This window comes from Lagenorhynchus albirostris, chromosome X, assembly GCF_949774975.1.
Source record: "Lagenorhynchus albirostris chromosome X, mLagAlb1.1, whole genome shotgun sequence".
Lineage (NCBI taxonomy): Eukaryota > Metazoa > Chordata > Mammalia > Artiodactyla > Delphinidae > Lagenorhynchus > Lagenorhynchus albirostris.
This window is the reverse complement of record NC_083116.1, coordinates 120,461,667-120,488,409: the sequence shown is the minus strand read 5'-3', so window position 1 is coordinate 120,488,409 and position 26,743 is coordinate 120,461,667. Positions and strand designations below refer to the sequence as shown.

General features: G+C 38.7%; 1 protein-coding gene across 1 annotated transcript in view; it reads right to left on the bottom strand.

The window, feature by feature from the left end:
- Positions 1–26,743, bottom strand: part of FANCB (FA complementation group B) — a 56,121-nt gene that overhangs the window by 21,322 nt on the left and 8,056 nt on the right. The window contains exons 5-10 of the mRNA XM_060137383.1: positions 21,402–21,530; positions 20,568–20,570; positions 18,875–19,041; positions 17,764–18,206; positions 17,406–17,643; positions 16,329–16,650 (exon numbers count right to left, since the gene is read on the bottom strand). Of these exons, the coding sequence (XP_059993366.1) occupies positions 16,329–16,650; positions 17,406–17,643; positions 17,764–18,206; positions 18,875–19,041; positions 20,568–20,570; positions 21,402–21,530 (1,302 nt within the window). The remainder of the gene's footprint in view (positions 1–16,328; positions 16,651–17,405; positions 17,644–17,763; positions 18,207–18,874; positions 19,042–20,567; positions 20,571–21,401; positions 21,531–26,743) is intronic.

The window sequence follows — 26,743 nt, the reverse complement described above, 5'->3', positions numbered from 1 at the left end:
TAACCTCTGGAACTGGGGATGGAGTTCACTTACCCAGTCACATGAATGGTGGGAAGGAAGTTTCCGGAGCAAAATGAGAGCTCTGCTATGAGAAAAGGAGGAAATCGATGTGGACCAGGCAATCAACCGATTGCATCACACTTACCTCCCACTCCTGGCGGACTTGGTATCTAGTGCTAAATGCTTTGGCTGGTTACTAAGAGTATGTTTTACTGGCCCATAACACTGCTTATACTTTGTGGGTAAGTGACTGCTGCTGTGGGGAAATGGATAATCCAAGATGAAGTTAAAGATGCTAAAGAAGTTTCCTAGCTGAACTCAGGACTATAATGTTGACCTCCAGTTAGGCACACAGGCACTTGTCCAGTATAGCTGCTCACAAGTGTAGCACAGGAAAAATCTGCATAGTGAGGGCACAGCAGGTCTGATTTTCTGCCCTTATGAACATTCACTACCTCAATAGTGCCTGCCACGCTACTGAACAAAAAGGCAACACAGGATTACTGAAATAAGGTCCTAGGAAATGGCCACACTATTAGCACTGTGAAGAAACTCAACACAGTAGGATTTTACAGGACAGGGCTATTTTGTAGAGTCCATAAGCAATTCAACTCAAAAACTGAAAACAGAAAAAACCTTTGAAGGATTCAATTAAATACACTGTTTACAGATCAGCATTCTTTCCATTGCACCATACTGTCTTTAGCAGTAAAAACCTCAAGTTCCCCAGAGAAGATTAACCAGGAAAGAGCTCTCACTCTCAAATTCTTAGGATGTTAAGTAATATTTTCACAATTTGAATAGAAGAAAAAGGATACCTTTCAACATTTGGTATTAGCCCAGTTTTGCGGAAAAAAAAAAAGGAAAGGATACAAAGCTTTGCTTTTACTGGGAAGGGCAGGCAAAGAAGTTAACTGGATCTTTTCCTTCCTGAGACGGGGAGAAAACTGAGTGGTCAATTCTATGTAGTACAAAGAGATGTTATCAGGACAATAGAAGATTCACTTGTACATTATTAGAATTCTTAAAGGGTCTGCTGATTTTAAAAAAAACCTCTAACAAGGTTATAGGATCAAGTTGCTTGCATGCAACCCCTTAATTTGGTTTAACATTTTTTTTCATACTGGGGACAACATTAATGAGCTGCTATGAAGGATTAAACCATATATATGTATAGGTATGAATATTACTGTGGGAGGGGTATGTGTGTGTTTTCAAGCTGTTTGGTATACAGTTGAAGGAAACAATAGCATAATAACTGAGGCAGAAGAATGGATAAGTGACCTGGAAGACAGAATGGTGGAATTCACTGCTGTGGAACAGACTAAAGAAAAAAGAATGAAAGGAAATGAAGACAGCCTAAGAGACCTCTGGGACAACATTAAACGCAACAACATTCACATTACAGGGGTCCCAGAAGGAGAAGAGAGAGAGAAAGGACCAGAGAAAATATTTGGAGATTATAGTCGAAAACTTCCCTAACATGGGAAAGGAAATAGCCACCCAAGTCCAGGAAGAGCAGAGAGTCCCATACAGGATAAACCCAAGGAGAAACACGCCGAGACACATAGTAATCAAATTGGCAAAACTTAAAGACAAAGAAAAATTATTGAAAGCAGCAAGGGAAAAATGACAAATAACATACAAGGGAACTCCCATAAGGTTAACAGCTGATTTCGCAGCAGAAACTCTAAAAGCCAGAAGGCAGTGGCATGATATACTTAAAGTGATGAAAGGGAAGGACCTACAACCAAGATTACTCTACCCAGCAAGGATCTCATTCAGATTCGATGGAGAAATTAAAAGCTTTAGAGACAAGCAAAAGCTAAGAAAACTCAGCACCACCAAACCAGCTCTACAACAAATGCTAAAGGAACTTCTCTAAGTGGGAAACACAAGAGAAGAAAAGGACCTACAAAAACAAACCCAAAACAATTAAGAAAATGATAATAGGAACATACATATCGATAATTACCTTAAACGTGAATGGATTAAATGCTCCAACCAAAAGACACAAGCTTGCTGAATGGATACAAAAACAAGACCCATATATATGCTGTCTACAAGAGACCCACTTCAGACCTAGGGACACATACAGACTGAAAGTGAGGGGATGGAAAAAGATATTCCATGCAAATGGAAATCAACAGAAAGCTGGGGTAGCTATACTCATATCAGATAAAATAGACTTTAAGATAAAGACTATTACAAGAGACGACGAACGACACTACATAATGATCAAGGGATCAATCCAAGAAGAAGATATAACAATTATAAATATATATGCACCCAAAAAAGGAGCACCTCAACACATAAGGCAACTGCTAACAGCTCTAAAAGAGGAAATAGACAGTCGCACAATAATAGTGGAGGACTTTACAACCTCACTTACAGCAATGGACAGATCATCCAAAACGAAAATAAATAAGGAAACAGAAGGTTTAAATGACACAATAGACCAGACAGATTTAATTGATATGTATAGGACATTCCATCCAAAAACAGCAGATTACACTTTCTTCAAGTGTGCATGGTACATTCTCCAGGATAGATCACATCTTGGGTCACAAATCAAGCCTCAGTAAATTTAAGAAAATTGAAATCATATCAAGCATCTTTTCTGACCACAATGCTACCAGATTAGAAATGAATTACAGGGAAAAATATACAAACACATGGAGGCTAAACAATACGTTACTAAATAACCAAGAGAACACTGAAGAAATCAAAGAGGAAATCAAAAAATACCTAGAGACAAATGACAATAAAAACATGACGATCCAAAACTTATGGGATGCAGCAAAAGCAGTTCTAACAGGGAAGTTTATAGTTATACAAGCCTACCTCAAGAAACAAGAAACATCTCAAGTAAACAATCTAACCTTACACCTAAAGGAACTAGAGAAAGAAGAACAAACAAAACCGAAAGTTAGCAGAAGGAAAGAAATCATAAAGATCAGAGCAGAAATAAATGAAACAGAAACAAAGAAACAATAGCAAAGCTCAATAAAACTAAAAGCTGGTTCTTTGAGAGGATAAACAAAATGGATAAACCATTAGCCAGACTCATCAAGAAAAAGAGGGAGAGGACTCAAATCAATAAAATTAGAAATGAAAAAGGAGAAGTTACAACAGACACCGCAGAAATACAAAGGATCATGAGAGATTACTACAAGCAACTCTATGCCAATAAAATGGACAACCGGGAAGAAGTGGACAAATTCTTAGAAAAGCACAACATTCCAAGACTGAACCAGGAAGAAATAGAAAATATAAACAGACCAGTCACAAGTAATGAAATTGAAACTGTGATTAAAAATCTTCCAACAAACAAAAGTCCAGGACCAGATGGCTTCATAGGCGAATTCTATCAAACATTTAGAGAAGAGCTAACACCCATCCTTCTCAAACTTTTCCAAAAAATTGGCAAGGAGGGAACACTCCCAAACTCATTCTATGAGGCCATCATCACCCTGATACCAAAACCAGACAAAGACACTACAAAAAAAGAAAATTACAGACCAATATCACTGATGAATATAGATGCAAAAATCCTCAACAAAATACTAGCAAACAGAATCCAACAACACATTAAAAGGATCATACACCATGATCAAGTGGGATTTATCCCAGGGATGCAAGGATTCTTCAATAAATGAAATCAATAAATGCGATACACCATATTAACAAATTGAAGAAGAAAAACCATATGATCATCTCAATAGATGCAGAAAAGCTTTCGACAAAATTCAACACGCATTTATGATAAAAACTCTCCAGAAAGTGGGCATAGAGGGAACTTTCCTCAACATAATAAAGGCCATATACGACAAACCCACAGCAAACATAATTCTCAATGGTGAAAAACTGAAAGCATTTCCTCTAAGATCAGGAAAGAGACAAGAATGTCCACTCTCACCGATATTATTCAACATAGTTTTGGAAGTCCTAGCCACGGCAATCAGAGAAGAAAAAGAAATAAAAGGAATACAAATTGAAAAAGAAGAAGTAAAATTGTCATTGTTTGCAGATGACATGATACTATCCATAGAGAATCCTAAAAATGCCACCAGAAAACTAGTAGAGCTAATCAATGAATTTGGTAAAGTTGCAGGATACAAAATTAATGCACAGAAATCTCTTGCATTCCTATACACTAATGATGAAAAGTCTGAAAGTGAAATTATGGAAACATTCCCATTTACCATTGCAACAGAAAGAACAAAATACCTAGGCATAAACCTACCTAGGGAGACAAAAGACCTGTATGCAGAAAACTGTAAGACACTGATGAAAGAAATTAAAGATGATACCAACAGATGGAGAGATATACCACATTCTCGGATTGGAAGAATCAATATTGTGAAAATGAATATACTACCCAAAGCAATCTACAGATTCAATGCAATCCCTATCAAATTACCAATGGCATTTTTTACGGAACTAGAACAAATCATCTTAAAATTTGTATGGAGACACAAAAGACCCTGAACAGCCAAAGCAGTCTTGAGGGAAAAAAACGGAGCTGGAGGAATCAGACTCCCTGACTTCAGACTATACTACAAAGCTACAGTAATCAAGACAATATGGTACGGGCACAAAAACAGAAACATAGGTCAATGGAACAAGATAGAAAGCCCAGAGATAAACCCACGCACCTATGGTCAACTAATCTATGACAAAGGAGGCAAGGATATACAATGGAGAAAAGACAGTCTCTTCAATAACGGGTGCTGGGAAAATGGGACAGCTACATGTAAAAGAAGGAAATTAGAACACTTCCTAACACCATACACAAAAATAAACTCAAAATGGATTTGAGACCTAAATGTAAGACCGGACACTATAAAACTCTTAGAGGAAAACAGAGGAAGAACACTCTTTGACATAAATCACAGCAACATCTTTTTTAATCCACCTCCTAGAGTAATGGAAACAAAAACAAAAACAAACAAATGGGACCGAATGAAACTTCAAAGCTTTTGCACAGCAAAGGAAACCATAAACAAGACCAAAAGACAACCCTCAGGCTGGCAGAAAATATCTGCAAACGAATCATCGGACAAAGGATTAATCTCCAAAATATATAAACAGCTCAGGCAGCTCAATATTAAAGAAACAAACAACCCAATCCAAAAATGGGCAGAAGACCAAAACAGACATTTCTTTAAAGAAGACATTCAGATGGCCAAGAAGCACATGAAAAGCTGCTCAACATGACTAATTATTAAAGAAATGCAAATCAAAACCACAATGAGGTATCACCTCACACACACCAGTCAGAATGAGCCTCATCAGAAAATCTACAAACAACAAATGCTGGAGAGGGTGTGGAGATAAGGGAACCCTCTTGCACTGTTGGTGGGAATGTAAATTGATACAGCCACTATGGAGAACAGTATGGAGGTTCCTTAAAAAACTAAAAATAGAATTACCATATGATCCAGCAATCCCACTACTGGGCATATACCTGAGACAACCATAATTCAAAAAGACACATGCACCCCAATGTTCTTTGGAGCACTATTTACAATAGCCAGGTCATGGAAGCAACCTAAATGCCCATCGACAGACGAATGGATAAAGAAGTTGTGATACATGTACACAATGGAATATTACTCAGCCATAAAAAGGAAAGAAATTGAGTCATTTGTTGTGACGTGGATGGATCTAGAGACTGTCATACAGAGTGAAGTAAGTCAGAAAGAGAAAAAGAAATATCGTATATCAACGCATGTATGTAGAACCTAGAAAAATGGTACAGATGATCTGGTTTGCAGGGCAGAAGTTGAGACACACATGTAGAGAACAAACGTATGGATACCAAGAAGGGAAAATCACAGTGGGGTGGGGATGGTGGTGTGCTGAATTGGGTGATTGGGATTGACATGTATACACTGATGTGTATAAAATTAAAGACTCATAAGAACCTGCAGTATAAACAAACAAACAAAAAAACAACTAATACTAAACTTTCTTTGGGTTATTTGTATTGAAATATGTTAATATAAATGTTGCAGACATTACATGAAATTTCTAAAAATCTTATATGTTTTGGTATAATGTTGTAAGTCATACTTCTACTTATTACTTTAAAATGTATGTCTCAGAAATAAGTAAATTTCCTTGCCAATTGCATTATTATGAACTTTCAGCAGATCTTTAACCGTGGTCATTTTTAAGTCTTTTGTCATTCCCAGACAGTTCTGGGTGTACTGTGATGCTTTTGCAAAAATGTTCCTATAAAAGGGTTTCATCTTCAAGAAATTCATGGAAAAGACTCTGACAAGTACAGGTTTCTGGTAACTGACTATACTGGTGAACTGAATGAATAAGCATTTTCAGAACTCTAATGGAAAACTGAACTCATGAAAGTGCTAACAGAAGATCAAGATGAGAAAAAAATGATTATATGGGACTGAGTGAACTGATGAGGATGATTAAAATTTTTGTGACTTTCTGTTTGAATAAAAAAAAATCCCACAAGGACTCAGAGGCAAAAAATATACAAATCAATGTTCACTGGAGGGGGGCAGAGGGGAAGATGGCGGAAGAGTAAGATGCGGAGATCACCTTCCTCCCCACAGATACACCAGAAATACATCTACACGTGGAGCAACTCCTATAGAACACCTACTGAACGCTGGCAGAAGACCTCAGACCTCCCAAAAGGCAAGAAACTCCCCACGTACCTGGGTAGGGCAAAAGAAAAAACAGAGACAAAAGAATAGGGACAGGACCTGCACCAGTGGGAGGGAGCTGTGAAGGAGGAAAGGTTTCCACACACTAGGAAGCCCCTTCGCGGGCGGAGACTGCGGGAGGCTGACGGGGAAAGCTTCGGAGCCGCAGAGGAGAGCACAGCCACAGGGGTGCAGAGGGCAAAGTGGGGAGATTCCCGCACAGAGGATCGGCGCCTACCGGCACTCACCAGCCCAAGAGGCTTGTCTGCTCACCCGCCGGGGCGGGTGGGGCTGCGAGCTGAGGCTCCGGCTTTGGTCGGAGAGCAAGGAGAGGACTGGGGTTGGCTGCGTGAACACAGCCTGAAGGGGTTAGTGCACCACGGCTAGCCGGGAGGGAGTCCGGGAAAAGGTCTGGAGCTGCTGAAGAGGCAAGAGACTTTTTCTTCCCTCTTTGTTTCCTGGTGCGCAAGGACAGGGATTTAAGAGCGCTGCCTAAAAGAACTCCAGAGACGCGCGCGAGCCGTGGCGAAAAATGCGGACCCCAGAGACGGGCGCGAGCCGCGGCTGAAAACGCGGACCCTAGAGACGTGCACGAGACGCGACTAAAAACGCGGACCCCAGAAACGGGTGCGAGCCGCGTCTAAAAGCGCGAAACCCAGAGACGGAGCACGGGTCACTATCCACACCTCCCCTTCCAAGAGCCTGTGCAGCCCGCCACTGCCAGGGTCCTGGGATCCAGGGACAACTTCCCCGGGAGAACGCACGGCGGGCCTCAGGCTGGTGCAATGTCACGCTGGCCTCTGCTGCCACAGGACCGCCCTGCACACTGTGCCTCTCCCTCTCCCCACCTGAGTGAGCCAGAGCCCCCGAATCAGCGGCTCCTTTAACCCCGTCCTGTCTGAGCAAAAAACAGACGCCCTCCAGTGACCTACATGCAGAGGCGGGGCCAAATCCAAAGCTGAGCCCCTGGCAGCTGTGAGAACAAAGAAGAGAAAGGGAAATCTCTCCCAGCAGCCTCAAAAGCAGCGGATTAAAGCTCCACAACCAACGTGATGTACCCTGCATCTGTGGAATACATGAATAGACAACGAATCATCCCAAACTGAGGAGGTGGACTTTGAGAGCAAGATTTATGATTTTTCCCCTTCTCCTCTTTTTGTGAGTGTGTATGTGCATGCATCTGTATGAGATTTTGTCTGTATACCTTTGCTTCCACCATTTGTCCTACGGTTCTATCCGTCCGGTTTTTTTAAAATTTTCTTTTCTTAATAATTAAGTTTAATTTTAATAACTTTACTAAACTTTACCTTCTTTCTTTCTTTCCTCCCTTCCCTCCTTTAGACAACGAATCATTCCAAATTGAGGAGGTGGACTTTGAAAGCAAGACTTATGATTTTTTCCCCTTTACCCCTTTTTGTGAGGGTGTATGTGTATGCTTCTGTGTAAGAGTTTGTCTGTATAGCTTTGATTCCACCATTTGTCCTAAGGTTCTATCCGTCCCCTTTTTTTTCCTAAATAATTATTTTTAAATTTAATAACTTTATTATACTTTATTTTAATTTACTGTATCTTCTTTCTTTCTTTTTTCCTTCCTTCCTTCCTCCCTCCCTCCCTACCTCCCTCTTTTCTTTCCTTCTTTCCTTTTCTTTCTTTCTTCCTTCCTTCCTGCCTTCCTTCCTTCCTTCCCTCTTTTCTTTCTTTCTTCTTTCTTTCTTTCTTCCTACTTCTACTACTTCTTTCTCTCTACTTTTTCTCCCTTTTATTCTGACCTGTGTGGATGAAAGGCTATTGGTGCTGCAGCCAGGAGTCAGTGCTGTGCCTCTGAGGTGGGAGAGCCAACTTCAGGATACTGATCAACAAGAGTCCTCCCAGCTCCACATAATATCAAACGGCGAAAATTTCCCAGAGATCTCCATCTCAACACCAGCACCCAGCTTCACTCAATGACCAGCAAGCTACAGTGCTGGACAACCTATTGCAAACAACTAGCAAAACAGGAACACAACCCCATCCATTAGCAGAGAGGTTGCCGAAAATCATAATAAGTCCACAGACACCCCAAAACACAACACCAGACGTGGACCTGCCCACTAGAGAGACAATATCCAGCCTCATCCACCAGAACACAGGCACTAGTCCCCTACACAAGGAAGCCTACACAACCCACTGAAACAACGTTAGCCACTGGGGACAGACACCAAAAACAACGGCAGCTATGAACCTGCAGCCTGCAAAAAGGAGACCCCAAACACAGTAAGATAAGCAAAATGAGAAGACAGAAAAACACACAGCAGATGAAGGAGCAAGATAAAAACGCACCAGACCTAACAAATGAAGAGGAAATAGGCAGTCTACCTGAAAAAGAATTCAGAATAATGATAGTAAAGATGATCCAAAATCTTGGAAATAGAATGGACAAAATGCAAGAAACATTGAACAAGGACCTAGAAGAATTAAAGATGAAACAAAAAATGATGAACAACACAATAAATGAAATGAAAAAGACTCTAGATGGGCTCAATAGCAGAATAACTGAGGCAGAAGAACGGATAAGTGACCTAGAAAATAATATACTAGAAATAACTACTGCAGAGCAGAATAAAGAAAAAAGAATGAAAAGAACTGAGGACAGTCTCAGAGACCTCTGGGACAACATTAAACACACCAACATTCAAATTATAGGGGTTCCAGAAGAAGAAGAGAAAAAGAAAGGGACTGAGAAAATATTTGAAGAGTTTATAGTTGAAAACTTTCCTAATATGGGAAAGGAAACAGTTAATCAAGTCCAGGAAGCACAGAGAGTCCCATACAGGATAAATCCAAGGAGAAATATGCCAAGACACATATTAATCAAACTGTCAAAAATTAAATACAAAGAAAGCATATTAAAAGCAGCAAGGGCAAAACAACAAATAACACACAAGGGAATCCCCATAAGGTTAACAGCTGATCTCTCAGCAGAAACTCTGCAAGCCAGAAGGGAGTGGCAGGACATACTGAAAGTGAGGAAGGAGAAAAACCTGCAACCAAGATTACTCTACCCAGTAAGGATCTCATTCAGATTTGATGGAGAAATTAAAACCCTTACAGACAAGCAAAAGCTGAGAGAGTTCAGCACCACCAAACCAGCTTTACAACAAATGCTAAAGGATCTTCTCTAGGCAAGAAACACAAGAGAAGGTAAAGACCTATAATAACGAACCCAAAACAATTAACAAGATGGGAAGAGGAACATACATATCGATAATTACCTTAAATGTAAATGGACTAAATGCTCCCACAAAAAGACACAGACTGGCTGAATGAATACAAAAACAAGACCCATATATATGCTGTCTACAAGAGACCCACTTCAGACCTAGAGACACATACAGACTGAAAGTAAGGGGATGGAAAAAGATATTCCATGCAAATGGAAACCAAAAGAAAGCTGGAGGAGCAATTCTCATATCAGACAAAATAGGCTTTAAAATAAAGACTATTAAAAGAGACAAAGAAGGACACTACATAATGATCAAGGGATCAATCCAAGAAGAAGATATAACAATTATAAATATTTATGCACCCAACATAGGAGCACCTCAATACAAAGGCAAATACTAACAGCCATAAAAGGGGAAATCGACAGTAACACATTCATAGTAGGGGACTTTAACACCCCACTTTCACCAATGGACAGATCATCCAAAATGAAAATAGATAAGGAGACACAAGCTTTAAATGATACATTAAACAAGATGGAGTTAATTGATATTTATAGGACATTCCATCCAAAAACAACAGAATACACATTTTTCTCAAGTGCTCATGGAACATTCTCCAGGATAGATCATATCTTGGATCACAAATCAAGCCTTGGTAAATTTAAGAAAATTGAAATTGTATCAACTATCTTTTCCAACCACAACACCATGAGACTAGATATCAATTACAGGAAAAGATCTGTAAAAAATACAAACACATGGAGGCTAAACAATACAGTACTTAATAACCAAGTGATCACTGAAGAAATCAAAGAGGAAATAAAAGAATACCTAGAAACAAATGACAATGGAGACACAACGACCCAAAACCTATGGGATGCAGCAAAAGCAGTTCTAAGAGGGAAGTCTATAGCAACAGAATCCCACCTTAAGAAACAGGAAACATCTCGAACAAACAACCTAACTTTGCACCTAAAGCAGTTAGAGAAAGAAGAACAAAAAAACCCCAAAGGTAGCAGAAGGAAAGAAATCATAAAAATCAGATCAGAAATAAATGAAAAAGAAATGAAGGAAACAATAGCAAAGATCAATAAAACTAAAAGCTGGTTCTTTGAGAAGAAAAACAAAATAGATAAACCATTAGCAAGACTCATCAAGAAAAAAAGGGAGAAGACTCAAATCAATAGAATTAGAAATGAAAAAGGAGAAGTGACAACTGACACTGCAGAAATAAAAAAGATCATGAGAGATTACTACAAGCAACTCTATGCCAATAAAATGGACAACCTGGAAGAAATGGACAAATTCTTAGAAATGCACAACCTGCCAAGACTGAATCAGGAAGAAATAGAAAATATGAACAGACCAATCACAAGCCCTGAAGTTGAAACTGTGATTTTAAATCTTCCAACAAACAAAAGCCCAGGACCTGATGGCTTCACAGGCAAATTCTATCAAACATTTAGAGAAGAGCTAACAACTATCCTTCTCAAACTCTTCCAAAATATAGCAGAGGGAGGAACACTCCCAAACTCATTCTACGAGGCCACCATCACCTTGATACCAAAACTAGACAAGGATGTCACAAAGAAAGAAAACTAACGGCCAATATCACTGATGAACATAGATGCAAAAATCCTCAAACAAATACTAGCAAACAGAATGCAACAGCACATTAAAAGGATCATACACCATGATCAAGTGGGGTTTATTCCAGGAATGCAAGGATTCTTCAATATACGCAAATCTATCAATGTGATAAACCATATTAACAAATTGAAGGAGAAAAACCATATGATCATCTCAATAGATGCAGAGAAAGCTTTTGACAAAATTCAACACCCATTTATGATAAAAACCCTGCAGAAAGTAGGCATAGAGGGAACTTTCCTCAACATAACAAAGGCCATATATGACAAGCCCACAGCCAACATCATCCTCAATGGTGAAAAACTGAAAGCATTTCCACTAAGATCAGGAACAAGACAAGGTTGCCCACTGTCACCACTATTATTCAGCATAGTTTTGGAAGTTGTAGCCACAGCAATCAGAGAAGAAAAGGAAATAAAAGGAATCCAAATCAGAAAAGAAGAAGTAAAGCTGTCACTGTTTGCAGATGACATGATACTATACATAGAGAATCCTAAAGATGCTACCAGAAAACTACTAGAGCTAATCAATGAATTTGGTCAAGTAGTAGGATACAAAACTAATGCACTGAAATCTCTGGCATTCCTATACACTAATGATGAAAAATCTGAAAGTGAAATCAAGAAAACACTCCCATTTACCATTACAACAAAAAGAATAAAATATCTAGGAATAAACCTACCTAACGAGACAAAAGACCTGTATGCAGAAAATTATAAGACACTGATGAAAGAAATTAAAGATGATACCAATAGATGGAGAGATATACCATGTTCTTCGATTGGAAGAATTAACATTGTGAAAATGACTCTACTACCCAAAGCAATCTACAGATTCAATGCAATCCCTATCAAACTACCACTGGCGTTTTTCACAGAACTAGAACAAAAAATTTCACAATTTGTATGGAAACACAAAAGACCCCGAATAGCCAAAGCAATCTTGAGAACGAAAAATGGAGCTGGAGGAATCAGGCTCCCAGACTTCAGACTATACTACAAAGCTACAGTAATCAAGACAGTATGGTACTGGCACAAAAAGAGAAAGATAGATCAATGGAAAAGGATAGAAAGCCCAGAGATAAACCCACGCACATATGGTCACCTTATGTTTGATAAAGGAGGCAGGAATGTACAGTGGAGAAAGGACAGCCTCTTCAATAAGTGGTGCTGGGAAAACCAGACAGGTACATGTAAAAGTATGAAATTAGATCACTCCCTAACACCATACACAAAAATAAGCTCAAAATGGATTAAAGACCTAAATGTAAGGCCAGAAACTATCAAACTCTTAGAGGAAAACATAGGCAGAACACTCTATGACATAAATCAAAGCAAGATCCTTTCTGACCCACCTCCTAGAGTAATGGAAATAAAAACAAAAATAAACAAATGGGACCTAATGAAACTTCAAAGCTTTTGCACAGCAAAGGAAACCATAAACAAGACCAAAAGACAACCCTCAGAATGGGAGAAAATATTTGCAAATGAAGCAACGGACAAAGGATTAATCTCCAAAATTTACAGGCAGCTCATGCAGCTCAATAACAAGAAAACAAACAACCCAATCCAAAAATGGGCAGAAGACCTAAATAGACATTTCTCCAAAGAAGATATACAGACTGCCAACAAACACATGAAAGAATGCTCAACATCATTAATCATTAGAGAAATGCAAATCAAAACTACAATGAGATATCATCTCACAGCGGTCAGAATGGCCATCATCAAAAAATCTAGAAACAATAAATGCTGGAGAGGGTGTGGAGAAAAGGGAACCCTCTTGCACTGCTGGTGGGAATGTGAATTGGTTCAGCCACTATGGAGAGCAGTATGGAGTTTCCTTAAAAAACTGCAAATAGAACTACCATATGACCCAGCAATCCCACTACTGGGCATATATCCTGAGAAAACCAAAATTCAAAAAGAGTCATGTAACAAAATATTCATTGTAGCTCTATTTACAATAGTCTGGAGATGGAAACAACCTAAGAGCCCATCATTGGATGAATGGAAAAAGAAGATGTGGCACATATATACAATGGAATATTACTCAGTCATAAAAAGAAACAAAATTGAGCTATATGTAATGAGGTGGATAGACCTAGAGTCTGTCATACAGAGTGAAGTTAGTCAGAAATAGAAAGACAAATACCGTATGCTAACACATATATGTCGAATTTAAGAAAAAAAATGTCATGAAGAACCTAGGGGTAAGACAGGAATAAAGACACAGACGTACTGGAGAACGGACTTGAGGATATGGGGAGGGGGAAGGGTGAGCTGTGACAGAGAGAGAGGCATGGACATATATACACTACCAAACATAAGGTAGATAGCTAGTGGGAAGCAGCCGCATAGCACAGGAATATCAGCTCGGTGCTCTGTGACCGCCTGGAGGGGTGGGATAGGGAGGGTGGGAGGGAGGGAGACGCAAGAGCGAAGAGATATGGGAACATATGTATATGTTATATGCATAACTGATTCACTTTGTTATAAAGCAGAAACTAACACACCATTGTAAAGCAATTATACCCCAATAAAGATGTTAAAAAAAAATTTTCACGCAACGTAAAGAAGCTGTTACAGTGGAGGATTACTGGACTGAATGTCAATATTATGACATAGTATGAGTGTGTTTGGTAATTGCAATCATTGTTGCTTTTGTTGTAGTCATCCATTTACAATGCTTGTTGTCAGTTTATTTATCTCTTGTAAAAATAAAATACAGTGTGTGTGTGTGTGTGTGTGTGAAAAAAGAAAAAGAAAAAGAAGAAAAAGAAAAACAAATTATACTGGAGTACAAAGTTCACTTGTAAAGAGGTTATTTGGTACATACAGATTAACACCTTTTGTTTGCTTTTATAAATAAAAAATAAGCAATATGCTATTTTTTTTTTTACTATCCTAGCTTTTCTATAGATAAACTATTACAATCAAATTCTGTTTAGTTTTTTGACAGCCTCCATTTTACAATTTAGTTCCTATATTTTCTACCTGGTTGTCCTTTCAGAACATGTCATGGGAAGTTTCACTACACCTACTGACACACATTGCTTTCTGACTTCCACAATTAATCCTGAAATTATCACATTTTCATTTCCAGAAAGTCTGAAATATTTTTCATTGAAATTTCATAGAAATCGAGCTATAGAGCTATAGAACTCAATTTGCAATGGATTACTAAAAAAAGAGGTAGCATATTATATGGACAACCATAAAAACCGAGACAAGACAGTAATAACCTAGCTTCTCAAAAACCCACTTGCATCACCAGATCATTAGGGACAAGCACTTCTGAGGCATGGGGTGGGGGGATTAGCACTTCACTGCTGCAAGTGTGAAATGACGGTTTCTATAATCATCTTTATGTCTCTCAAGTGAGACAGAAACTTCCATCTCACTTATGGATTTTAGAGCAAAAAGGATCAGAAACATTCCTTTTGGCCCATATCCTTTTGTGTCTTTTTCCTTCTCCTGACATTCTCTTATTACTTCAGAATTCTTATTTTTTCCAAAAAGAAAAGAGAATAGGTTGAATTTTTATCCCTTTGAAATGCCTCACTGGACCCCTTAAAAAATCACTTAACTGAAGTGAATTTTCACTTATTTTTAAATTTCTCAGTCCCTAAGGAGTGCCATATTCTTTAAGTTACTTTAGTTAGGATTTTACATTTTAGCTTTGCCTAGAGTTGGAATTTCAGATGGCTTAAAGGCAATTTCAATTTTTTAAAAATAGTGGCCTATGAGGTATGCTTAGCCTTTTGAAAGAGAGATGCTTTTCAAAGAAATGCCCCCAAATTTTCACATGCCTATAGACTTACACGATTTCATAGAGGCTTTCTAAGAAAATTTAATTTAATAAGGGTTTCCACCATAATGGTCTCACCTAGACACTCTGCCATTTAAACTTCCACAGGGGCTTGATATTTACAGAAACTTCTGAATCGTGACAACCTTGTTTATCTGTTTGAAGCTTTTTTTTTTTTTTTTTTTTGCAGTACGCGGTCCTCTCACTGTTGTGGCCTCTCCCACTGCGGAGCACAGGCTCCGGACGCTCAGGCTCAGCAGCCATGGCTCATGGGCCCAGCCGCTCCACGGCATGTGGGATCTTCCCGGACTGGGGCACGAACCCATGTCCCCTGCATCGGCAGTCAGACTCTCAACCACTGTGCCACCAGGGAAGCCCTGAAGCTCATTTTTATATGCTAAGTTTTACTAAGCAGAGTATAATAAAAGGGCTACTTAAGGTTTTTTGAAGATTTAGAACAAAATATTGTTCCATCACCTATGTCTTAAGTGGAAACACTAAGGCAGGATTTCTCCACCCCGGGCATTACTCACATTTGGGCTGGACCCTCCCCTGTCGGGGGCTGTGCTTTGCTGTGTAGGAAGTTTAGCCGCATCCCTCGCCTCAACCCACTAGATCTGAATAGCACCCCTCTCTTGCCCTCCCCACCTGCCACTACTCCTGACAACCAAAAAATATCTCCAGACATAGCCAAACGCCCCTGGGAGGCAAAATGAGCCTAGGTGAGAAGTGCTGCTCTAAGGCATGCTATTTTGTGCATCTTCAAGATTCTACACTAAGCCTCAATCTTTACTTTTACAGAGAAGGCATATAATGTAAGATGAAAACAAGTAGGACCAAAACATTCTGGCAGGGAAAAATATTCTAAAATATAACCAAGCCGAGATTGTAATTATAAATCAGTCACTGTCTGGGCAGCAAGGTCTGATTTCAGCTGAACCTCAGCTAATTTCAAAGTCATTTCTCTGTAAAGGGCACCACTCACTTTTAGGTTCGTCCCCAACTTTTGCTTCTTTTCTCTCTGAAGTTCTTTTCTGTAGGCATGGATGCTTTCCTCTATGTCTGATAAAGCAGCCACATCACCACTAGTCTTTTCTTTGCTTGCTTCACAACTCTGCACCAAGTTGCTTTCAACCTTAACTAAGGCAGAAGAAAAAGAACCAAGGATAACCAATTCCTTCTCCAAAGCTAATCCCAAATGACCAATTAGGAAATCCTCACTTCCTAATTTTAGATATTTGAAGAAACTGTTTATAGGGAGAACACTGCTGAGATTATGAAGGCACTGGAACAAAACTGTTTGATTCCTGGAATAAAAAACCAAACACAATATTACACAACTTAGGACAGTGAAAAATGGTCATGTACAACATACTGTAGTAATCAATTAATATTCATTTCTAAACTCTCTAGTAATCATCAGAACCAATAATGCATTCATGTGGTCACTGACATAATTCAGACTGTAGCAATCAAATACGGTCAGCCCCGTGGTTGGTTGAATCGCAGATGTGGAACCCATGGGTATGGAGGGCGGACCATACTACGCCGTCCTCTAGGATTCAAGCATCCGTGGATTTTTGTGTCCACTGGGGTCCTGGAACCAATCCTCCATGGATACAGAGGAACAGCCGTATACATATCCTAAACCAACTCAGTTAGTATTAATCAGGTTGCTTCCTGATTAAAGTTCTTTTTCTGAGTAATAAGATCAAAATTATATTTTTAAAACTTCACTGTGGGGGAGCAGTAAGGGGAAATCTTAAAGTCATTATTAGGCCCTAATCAACCCCACCAAAAAGCCAAAAACAAACATAAAATCAAAACGGCTTCAGTTTCTAAATGAGACCACCTGTTCATTCACGTTGTACCAGGCGATGACCTGGACATGTCCCACAGTGGTATAGAACACTACCACGGGGATCCCTGTTGGCACGCACACACACGCACGCACACACACACACACACACGCACGCAGGCGCGCGCGCGCACACACACACACACACACACACACACACACACACGCACTTCCCTGGACCAATTCCAATTTGATGTGCATTACCTGGAATAGACTATTAAAATCCCTTCAAATGGTGTTCTTTGTTTCCAGTTGAAGAGTGTCCCATAGAAGCTTCCTGGCCTTTTGCAAAAGCAAATTTCTGGAAATTCTTTGATAACTTCACATTCCATGTGTTCTAAGAGCCATACCTTCATTGAAGTCAGAGCATAGCTGGGTGATATGATTTGAAAACAAGCTCTCTGCCAGGCCGCGAGAAGCGCAAAGAGATCTTCCATGTGTTCTATGGCAAAAACATGTCACAAGTGCTGTCATTAAACTCTGCCCATTATCACATAAAGGGAGTTCTTAAAATTTTCTGATTCTATTAGGTATATGATTAAAAAGGACCCACAAAAATTACCTATAGGTTTCTTCTTTGGAAATGTCAGCAGGTATTTCCCACTTGAAAGATCTTCTAGACTTAAAGCAATTCTGCCACACTGAACATAACGAGTTGCAGAACGGTTACCATTCTCTCTCTCTCTAATTTGTAGCAGCACAATGCAACAAAAATTACCGAATGCTAAAAGTGGCGAAAGAGATGTTACAGCAGTAATCATCTGCACATACTCTTTCTCAGATGGTTGTACAAAAACAACGCTTTCCTCTTTCTCTTCCTCTTCCTCACTATCAACACTCAACTTGATTTTTTTTACCTCTGATCCTATTTCATATGGCACTGAGCCTGGTACTGGGGAAGATTTCCTACTCAACTTGATCACCCTACTTTGACACTTAATGAGCAGAAAGCTGGAGTTAGGGGCTTGATCCATTGACAGCGATAAAGTCACATGATTCAGGGACCTGTAAAAAATACAGAGTAAAAGCTCATTCTTTAAAATCAAACAGATGATTAAATGCCATACAAACAACAACCAAAAAGTTTTATTCTCTGCTTTCCTAGGAAACATCATTTCAAATGTAAAATATATCAGAAAATTAAGTGTAAAAGCCAAACACATTTTTTTTTTTTTCCGGTACGCGGGCCTCTCGCTGTTGTGGCCTCTCCCGTTGCGGAGCACAGGCTCCGGACGCGCAGGCTCAGCGGCCATGGCTCACAGGCCCAGCCGCTCCGCGGCATGTGGGATCTTCCCGGACCGGGGCACGAACCCGTGTCCCCTGCATCGGCAGGCGGACTCTCAACCACTGCGCCACCAGGGAAGCCCAAACACATTTTTAAAGATTCTGTAATAGCACTTCTCTTGAAATAGGAAAGCAAAGACATTATAAATATGCTGAACTTAAGGAAGTAATTTTTTTAGGAGAAAGGAAAGGTAAAGTAATGCCTGTATTTTATTTTTGAGGTAGATTTTTCTCCTTTCCTCTTAAACAAGAAAAAAAAAACTACTAAGTTTTTAAAAGAGTCGATTTTGGTAGTTATTTAGAATGAAATACCTCCATGCACTATATCTCTGTTGGACAGTGCTGTTGTAGAGCATCAAGATAATGTTATCATGTTAGAATTTACTTACACCTTCAAAGAAGATGTGGTTTTCACTCCAACAACCAAGCTATCTTCTATTACACGATACCATATCTTCTCTACTAGCTGTTCTGAATCTTGAAAATTATCTGATAACTTTTCATCAAAGGTATAGACAGGATTTTCTTCTTCACCACAAAGAGTGGCAAGACATTCCTTATGGAAAAACGTTTAAATAACTGATTACAAAAAAAAAAACAACAAAAAAACCTGCCAAATGTATCAAAACTAAAAAAAATAATATAAACCAGCTTTTGGCTGGGCCTTATGGCTTACATATTTAAAAATAAATTATCATCAATAATATATTATAGATTATACATAATTCACTAAAATAAAACTTATAAAACATATAATTAACCATCTACTTGGATTAAGAAGCATGGCCTGACTGTAAACAGGGCTCTGGGTACCCAACACAGAGCCAGCAGGGATGTAAACCTGGAGTCCATTTTGAAAAATAATCTCACAATATGTGCTCAAGGCATGCTGAGAACAATCCAATCTTTATTTTAGCAGTGACTAACTCTAAACTGTAACTGGAAACTTTTGTATGAATAACAGTGATTAAACTATCTTAGGACAGCTGATCGATTATTGCTAAAATTTTCTTCTTTTATTTTTCCTTATTTAAAAAAAATTCTAGTAGAGTTGATGCCAAAATTTTCTTCTTAAAGACCAGCCACTCACTTATTTCCGCACACATATGGATTTATAATAGAAATGGAAATAGGAGGAGGAGTAATGATAATAATAATACACAACACTTACTGAATGCTTGCTATATGTTAGGCACTGTTCTGAACGCCATTCATGCGTCAATTTGTTTAATCATCACAATAACTCTAGTACCCTAGGTCGGTAGTATTATTATCTACATTTTCCAGATAAGGAAACTTGAGGCACAGGGAGGTTAGGTACCTCCCCCGGTCACCCAGTTAGCAAGACTCAGAGCTGGAATCTGAACCAGAGGCAACTGCTTCCAGAGCCCATGTTGCACATTAACCATTACTCTATACTGCCCCTCTATGTGGTAATTACTGAAAAAAGATATGGGCACTTACATTACAGTGAATGAAACATGTTCCTAGGAATCTGACACTTCTGCCAGTAGCTGTGAGATTTGAGGCAGGCTGTTCACCTGAAACCCGCAGAAATTTTTATTACCTGCCAGAATTGCTCTTAAAGTTAACAATGTAAAGGGCCCAAAACAGTGCCTTGCACGCAGTGGCTTCAATGCACTAATGTGTAACATTGCTTCCCCTTTTCTAACACCGGCAAAATCACCGGGGTCAAGTGGGGAAGGGAAATGGGAAGACTTTGAACAGTGACTTTCTACAAGGACTCGCATAAGGTTTCCCAGGAGATGAGAACAGTAATACAGAAATGCAAGACGATGTGCTTTTGTTTTTTACGTTAATGGAATCATATTTTGGGGCAAAATGATCATATGGCTAAGACCGAAATACAGACACAAGGCAAAGAGCATTACAAGAACAGTAAATCTTAAAGGGAGTCAAAGCAAGGCACTAAAGTGACTTGAGGGAAGAAAATGCAACTTCAAGTGTATCTATGTCCAGCTTTTCTTGATTTATCTGTAACTCTGCTACGCTATCTTTCTCTGTAGGGAACGAATGTACATAAATCCTATTTTTTATGAAGTCAAAGCAGTTTTTGCTCACTTTCTACATTACTATACTGGCACAAGTAACTGCAAGGTACCTGAAGAGGTTCTTATGATGGTCAACCACAAGGGAAACTAGAGTAAAATTATAGAAAGCAGATATGAGGACTAGAAGAGCATAGCAATTTAGGGACATTAAGTAGAGGAATAAATATCCTTAGAAATGAACCATGCAACAGACTAAAAGAATAATTATATTAATGATGAAATTATGTCACCATTAATACAAGGTAAAATAATACTCAGTATATTCTGTTTAAGAAGTCAGAAAACATATACAATTGCCCCTTGAACAAAAGGAGTTTGAACTGCGCAGGTCCACTTATATGTGGATTTTCTTCAATAGTAGATACTACAGTACTACTTGATCGCCAGTTGCTTGAATCTGCAGATGGGGAACCAGAGATACAGATGGCCCACAGTAAAGTTACTTGTGGATTTTCACTGCGTGTAGGGTCGGCGCCCCTGACCCCCATGTTGTTCAAGGATTAACTGTAATTCACTTAGGAGTAATTTCTATTCAAACTATACAAAAAAAACAGTTTAATATTTAAACCTTGTTTAAACAAAAGGACTTGTTCCCCGAGGTTCCTGATAACTGAGATTTTAATATCCTACAGAACAATTTGCAAATTGGTAAAATATTGGCTTTTTAACCAAATAGTTTTCAATGTCATAAAAGCCCACCATTACAGAATCCCTGCCACTTTGCTTCTTGATCCATTGTGCAGCATTTTCTAATATATTCCAATATTCTAATTTAAAGAACTCTTCAATAGCTTATAGGTTTTCAATTCATAAAATGATAAAACGGTCACATGATCAAGTTTACCTCCTCTGCACTTGATGTACTATCATCCTTCCCTTGAAACAGGTTCATTAAAGCCTTGTAAGATTTTGAAATAACTTTTTCCTTAAGCAAGAGATGCTGCTGTAATTCCTGAACAGAAACCAAACCAACCTGTAGAGTATAAAGAAAAATCATTGCCAGAGACATAAGTTCAAATGAAACCGAACGTACCAATAATTCAGTAAGTATTTTCTCCAAATTTGCTTATTAATTCATTTTTCTATAGACAAGTAAAGAATACGTGTCAGAGCAAAACTATTTACAAATTTTGAGTCTCTAATTACAAAGGAAAATAAACACAGCAAATAATTATAATAGTTTACATATCAAATTGAGAGAATGCCAATGTATTTGCATCTGTTTCACTAGTGAGTTAAGTAATGAATCAATATGAATAAGTCCAATCAATATTAATAAAAAGCAAGGCCTACCAACACTCCTACTCCAACAAGAAAACTGTTTTGCTTGTTGAAATAATTTCTGCTTCAAAAAGCAAGACGTATCATTATGAACAGAAATGCTTACCTTTGATTTGATACTGCCTGAAATCCTCTGTTCATATGACCTTTACAGCAAAATTTTAACGGTAACATGTAACTGTCACACGTTAATTGTTGTGCAAATAAACTCCGTGCTCGGGTCCAGTCTTAACTATCGGGGGGTAAAAACTGGCTCTGAACTGGGCATACAGCAAACCGTTCCTTTTATTATACTAGATAAATAGATTTCAGCACTAAGGATGAAACATTCATGAAATATATTTTACTCCTGAAAATTTAAAAAGAGTCGCGTCACTGAACATTTAGAAGCTGCTTCATTTCAGGTGGATATCTGAGACTGTTTAAGTATTAATTCAGCTTTTAATATAACATGTTCTTCTAGACTAAAAAAAACAAGATGCAGCCTGTATTTGCCTTTCTTTTAAATTACATTTTAAGGCAGATAAATTCTTTTTCCTTTTATCAATGAATAGAAGTTGGAGAGTAAAGACTGAATTCTATCTTCCCTCGGTGCACAAAGCACGTCAAGTGTCTACCTAACGTTTTAAAACTTCATCTGTTAGCCTACCTCCGAGGGCTCCACGTCATTCATGTCCCATCATTCACTGGCCGAGTAACTCACGACTGTGAGGCCGTGAGATGTACCTGTCTGGGGTGGAGAGCCAAGTGTGAGGCTGCTGGAGGGGCAGGGAGTGGAAGAGAAGGCTATACGGGCAGAATGACAATGAGGGCACCCTCAGAAATTATCCGTGGTCTCTCTTCCCTACTCTCTTCAACATGACCCCCACTCCAGGAATAAATCGTGTGTCACTAGACTTCTTAAATATTCTATGTTGTTACAAGTTTTATTATAAAATTATGAAAATAAGCCCATGATAACAAATTTAAACAACATAAAAAGACATCTCACCTTCCCTTCCTAGACCCTCAATCCCATTTGCACAGCCAAAAGATTGCTTACCTTTCCAGAACTTTTCCATGTATATGTTAAGGTATGCTTTCATTCTCCTCCTCATAAACAAGACCTAACCCAAACCAAACAGAGGAGCACACTGCACTGCGTGACACCGAATGTTGCTTTCCTGTTCTTATTGTGATCTCTTTCATATGTGCAGAAGAGTTTGCAAGACAAAAAAGCAGTTCATAGACTAATGATGAAGTAGATACCCCTGGAACCACACCCAGGTCAAAAAAGCAGCACTTTAGGAGCAGCCCATGGGCCCTCCCCAATAGAGCACCTCTCTCTGCCGGAGGCAACACTACCCTGGCCTTTCAGGATAACTTCCTTGTTGATCTTCATCATTTTACCATCATCATATGAACTCCTAAAGAATATGTTTAGTCTGTGTGTGTGTTCTGCTTCTGAACTTTTATAAGTGGAATCGTTCTGTATGTAATCGCTTTTCGAGTCATCTATTTGTCGCTAGTAGCTGCAGCTCGTGCCTTTCACTGCTCTGTAGCATCCCATCGGCTCACTACACCAGTTCCCCTCTCCTTCCTCCCGCTGATGGACAGCTGGGTTATGCCCAGCTGTGGAGCACTACAAACAATGCTGCTGTGAACATTCCTGTACCTAGGCACAAGTGTCTCCAAGGTCCTGGCCTCTCCTTATCCCTTCCAACAAGTGGCTGGAAAATAAAATGCATAGGGGAAAGAACAGTGAGCCGAACTCTAGCTCTAGCTCTGCAAGCCACCTCACATTTCTGGCTCTCCATCTGCTTCCTTGTATGCAAAATGGCGGAGAGGGTAGATTTGTTCATCTCTAAAAGGCCTTCCAGCGCTTAGAAATGTTTTGAGCCACATTGAGAGCTAGTGGTAACATGTGGATACTTGAAACAACATGGACGCTCAGCTATTTCTCGTACGTCCCTGCCTTCCCTCTCCGTTTCTTTCATATTTTCCTTCTTTGTCTCTGTTGATACCTTCTAGATAATTTTCTTAACAGTCTAGTTTGCTTATTTGCTCCACATCTCTGAGTCAACTGTTAAACTCATCTGTTTTTTTAAATTTCAATTTATTTTTAGTTTATAGAAATGGTTATTTTCTGTGAATAATTAATCATGATGCCTTGTTTCTTCATGTGCTTAGTTATTCTGTAGGTGGCTCATTTTCTTTAAAAAATTACTTGTGAGATTCAGAAGAGACCTAGGATAAATGTGTATTCCTAGAGAGCATTTTATGTTGCTTCTGCCAGGTGACTAGGGCACTCGTGCTTTATGTTAAATACAAATGCTCCCAGGGCAATAGTAGCATCAGTGTTCTGCTTGCCTCCCTGGGTTCCAGCCTTTAGAGTTTGGCCTGCTAATCTATTCTTATATTTTCAGCTTTTTGAAGCTTTTAAGAATATATTAAAAACATATTTCATCTATCATTTTAAGTTGTTTTTATCATCAAAGTTGATCCAAATAAATTAAATGACATATTACCAGAAGTAGAATTTCTAAAAGTCATGCTTTCATAAATTAAATTATTTTGGCATCATTTAACAATCAGTATAAAGAGGTACCTTAATCTTTCTGACAGCTGCACACTATTCCATGGTTCGGTTATATCATATTTACCATACTCCTAATGATGGATATTTAGATTTTGATTGAACTTTGTTTATTAATACTACTTAAACGTTCCTGTAAAACCAGCTTTGCTTACATGTATAAGTATATGTTTAGAACAGATTTCTAGAAGTGAAACTGCAAGAGTAAAAAGATATGTGCAATTCACATTTTAATAGCTATAACAAGTTTCCTTCTGAGGAGGCTGGACCACTTTACATACTCAACAATACTGTTTTAGGGCTTCCCTGGTGGCGCAGTGGTTGAGAGTCCACCTGCCAATGCAGGGGACACGGGGTTCGTGCCCTGGTCTGGGAAGATCCCACATGCCATGGTGCGGCTGGGCCCGTGAGCCATGGCCACTGAGCCTGCGCGTCCAGAGCCTGTGCTCCGCAACGGGAGAGGCCACAACAGTGAGAGGCCCGCATACCGCAAAAAAAAACCCCCAAACTCAATACTGTTTTAGAACAATGCCTATTTATATTAAGAAAATTAATCCTTTGTCAAATATGTTCCAATTTCTTTTTATATAATTTGCCTTTTTATTTATTTTACTTTGTTTGGAGCAAAGAAGTTTTTAATGTAATCAACCTTTTCCTTTATGGTTCTATGTCCATTATGTTTTATTTATCTACTGTTTACATTCACATCTAATACGTGTTCACTAAGCATTTACTGAATTCACTTTAATATTAAAATACTTGCAAAAAAAACTTTTAAAGGGCCTGCAAAGTACAAATATTTACTATCTGGCCCTTCACCAAAAAAGTTTGCCAGGGATAAAGGAAAAAGATAAATGACAACACAAGGAAACAGACAAATCAGAAAGGAGGGACAACTGGCCTGGCCTCCTCATTAGTGTCACTTTTTTCAAAACGGGGAGAGGGCATAATTCTAGATGAAAAGACCAATGAGACATATAATAATCAAGTGCAAGTGTAAACTGATTGGATCCTGAAAAAAGCAGCCATATAAAAACATTTTTGTGGCAATTGAAGCCATTTGAATATGGACTGAATAGTAAATAAGATTAAGAGATTATTATACTAACTTTCTAAGTGAATAATGGTATCGGGGTTACATAGGAGAATGTCTTTATTTTTAGGAGATTCCTGCTAAAACACATACGAGTGAAGTATTAGAAGATGTGCAACTTTCAAATGGTTCTGCAAAAACGTACAAATACATGTACATACGCACAAGCAGAAACAGATGAGGCAAATGTGATTTTTTATAAAGTAACAATAGTTGAATCTACATGGGGACTAGAGATAATCACTGTTTTATTCTATGAATTTTCTGTATATTGGAAAATTTTTATGAATGAAAAAAGGCAGGTTACATAAGAACAGGCATCTTATAATCACATTTCCATGTAAACTTGTATATATTCATTAAAAACATCAACAAGAATACGCAAGTCAAAGTGTTAAAACTGGTTATATCACAGTAGTGGAATCATAGGTAATTGTGAGTATCTCTTGAATATTTCTTGGCATAGTCTGAGTATTTTACAGGGAATGTGTGTTACCTTCGTACATTTGGGAAAAAATCAAAAACTTTTAGAGAGTTTTGTATGGAAAACTTGAAGGTAAACTGATCATGTTTAGAACATGTCATGATTCATCATATTTGCTGCTCCTTTAAAAGAGTTATGGTATGCTGATCCTAAAAACTAGGAAGAATGTGTTTTCAAAAGTCAGTCTCTATTTTATCTTATAAGGCTTATTAAATTTACATAATCTTACGACAAAAAGGTATCATGTTTAGATGACACATTTATAAGTAATGTCATAATAGCTTTTACAGAGGTACCAAAAAAGGAAATAGATCCTTTGAAATACAGGTTTCCCCACTACCCAAAAGTAGAGCATGCCTATGAAACCTTTTGAAAGCCATTATGAAATGATGTAAAGCAAAGAAGCAATTACCTTAGGACACATCTTGCTAAGGGATGCACAAAATAAATGGGAGATAAAGCACGGGTGCTCACAGACACAGGTCAAAGCTATGGCAGCTGGATGCTGAGATGCCGAACTCAGTCCCCAGGAAGGAGCTTGGCGGGGTTACTCTCGCTTCTCGGGACGTGAGGTATAACGGCTCATCGCAAAACAAACGCTGAACGCTATTTTCGCTTTCGCCTTTTCTCATAAAAGTGAAAGTCCTCTTTGGATTTCTTTCTGTTAGCAAAAACAGGTGCTAACGCAGGTCTTTCGTAAAAGTAAAGTGGCATAAAGCAAAGTGGCATAAGGCGAACTTTCAAAAAGCAGGG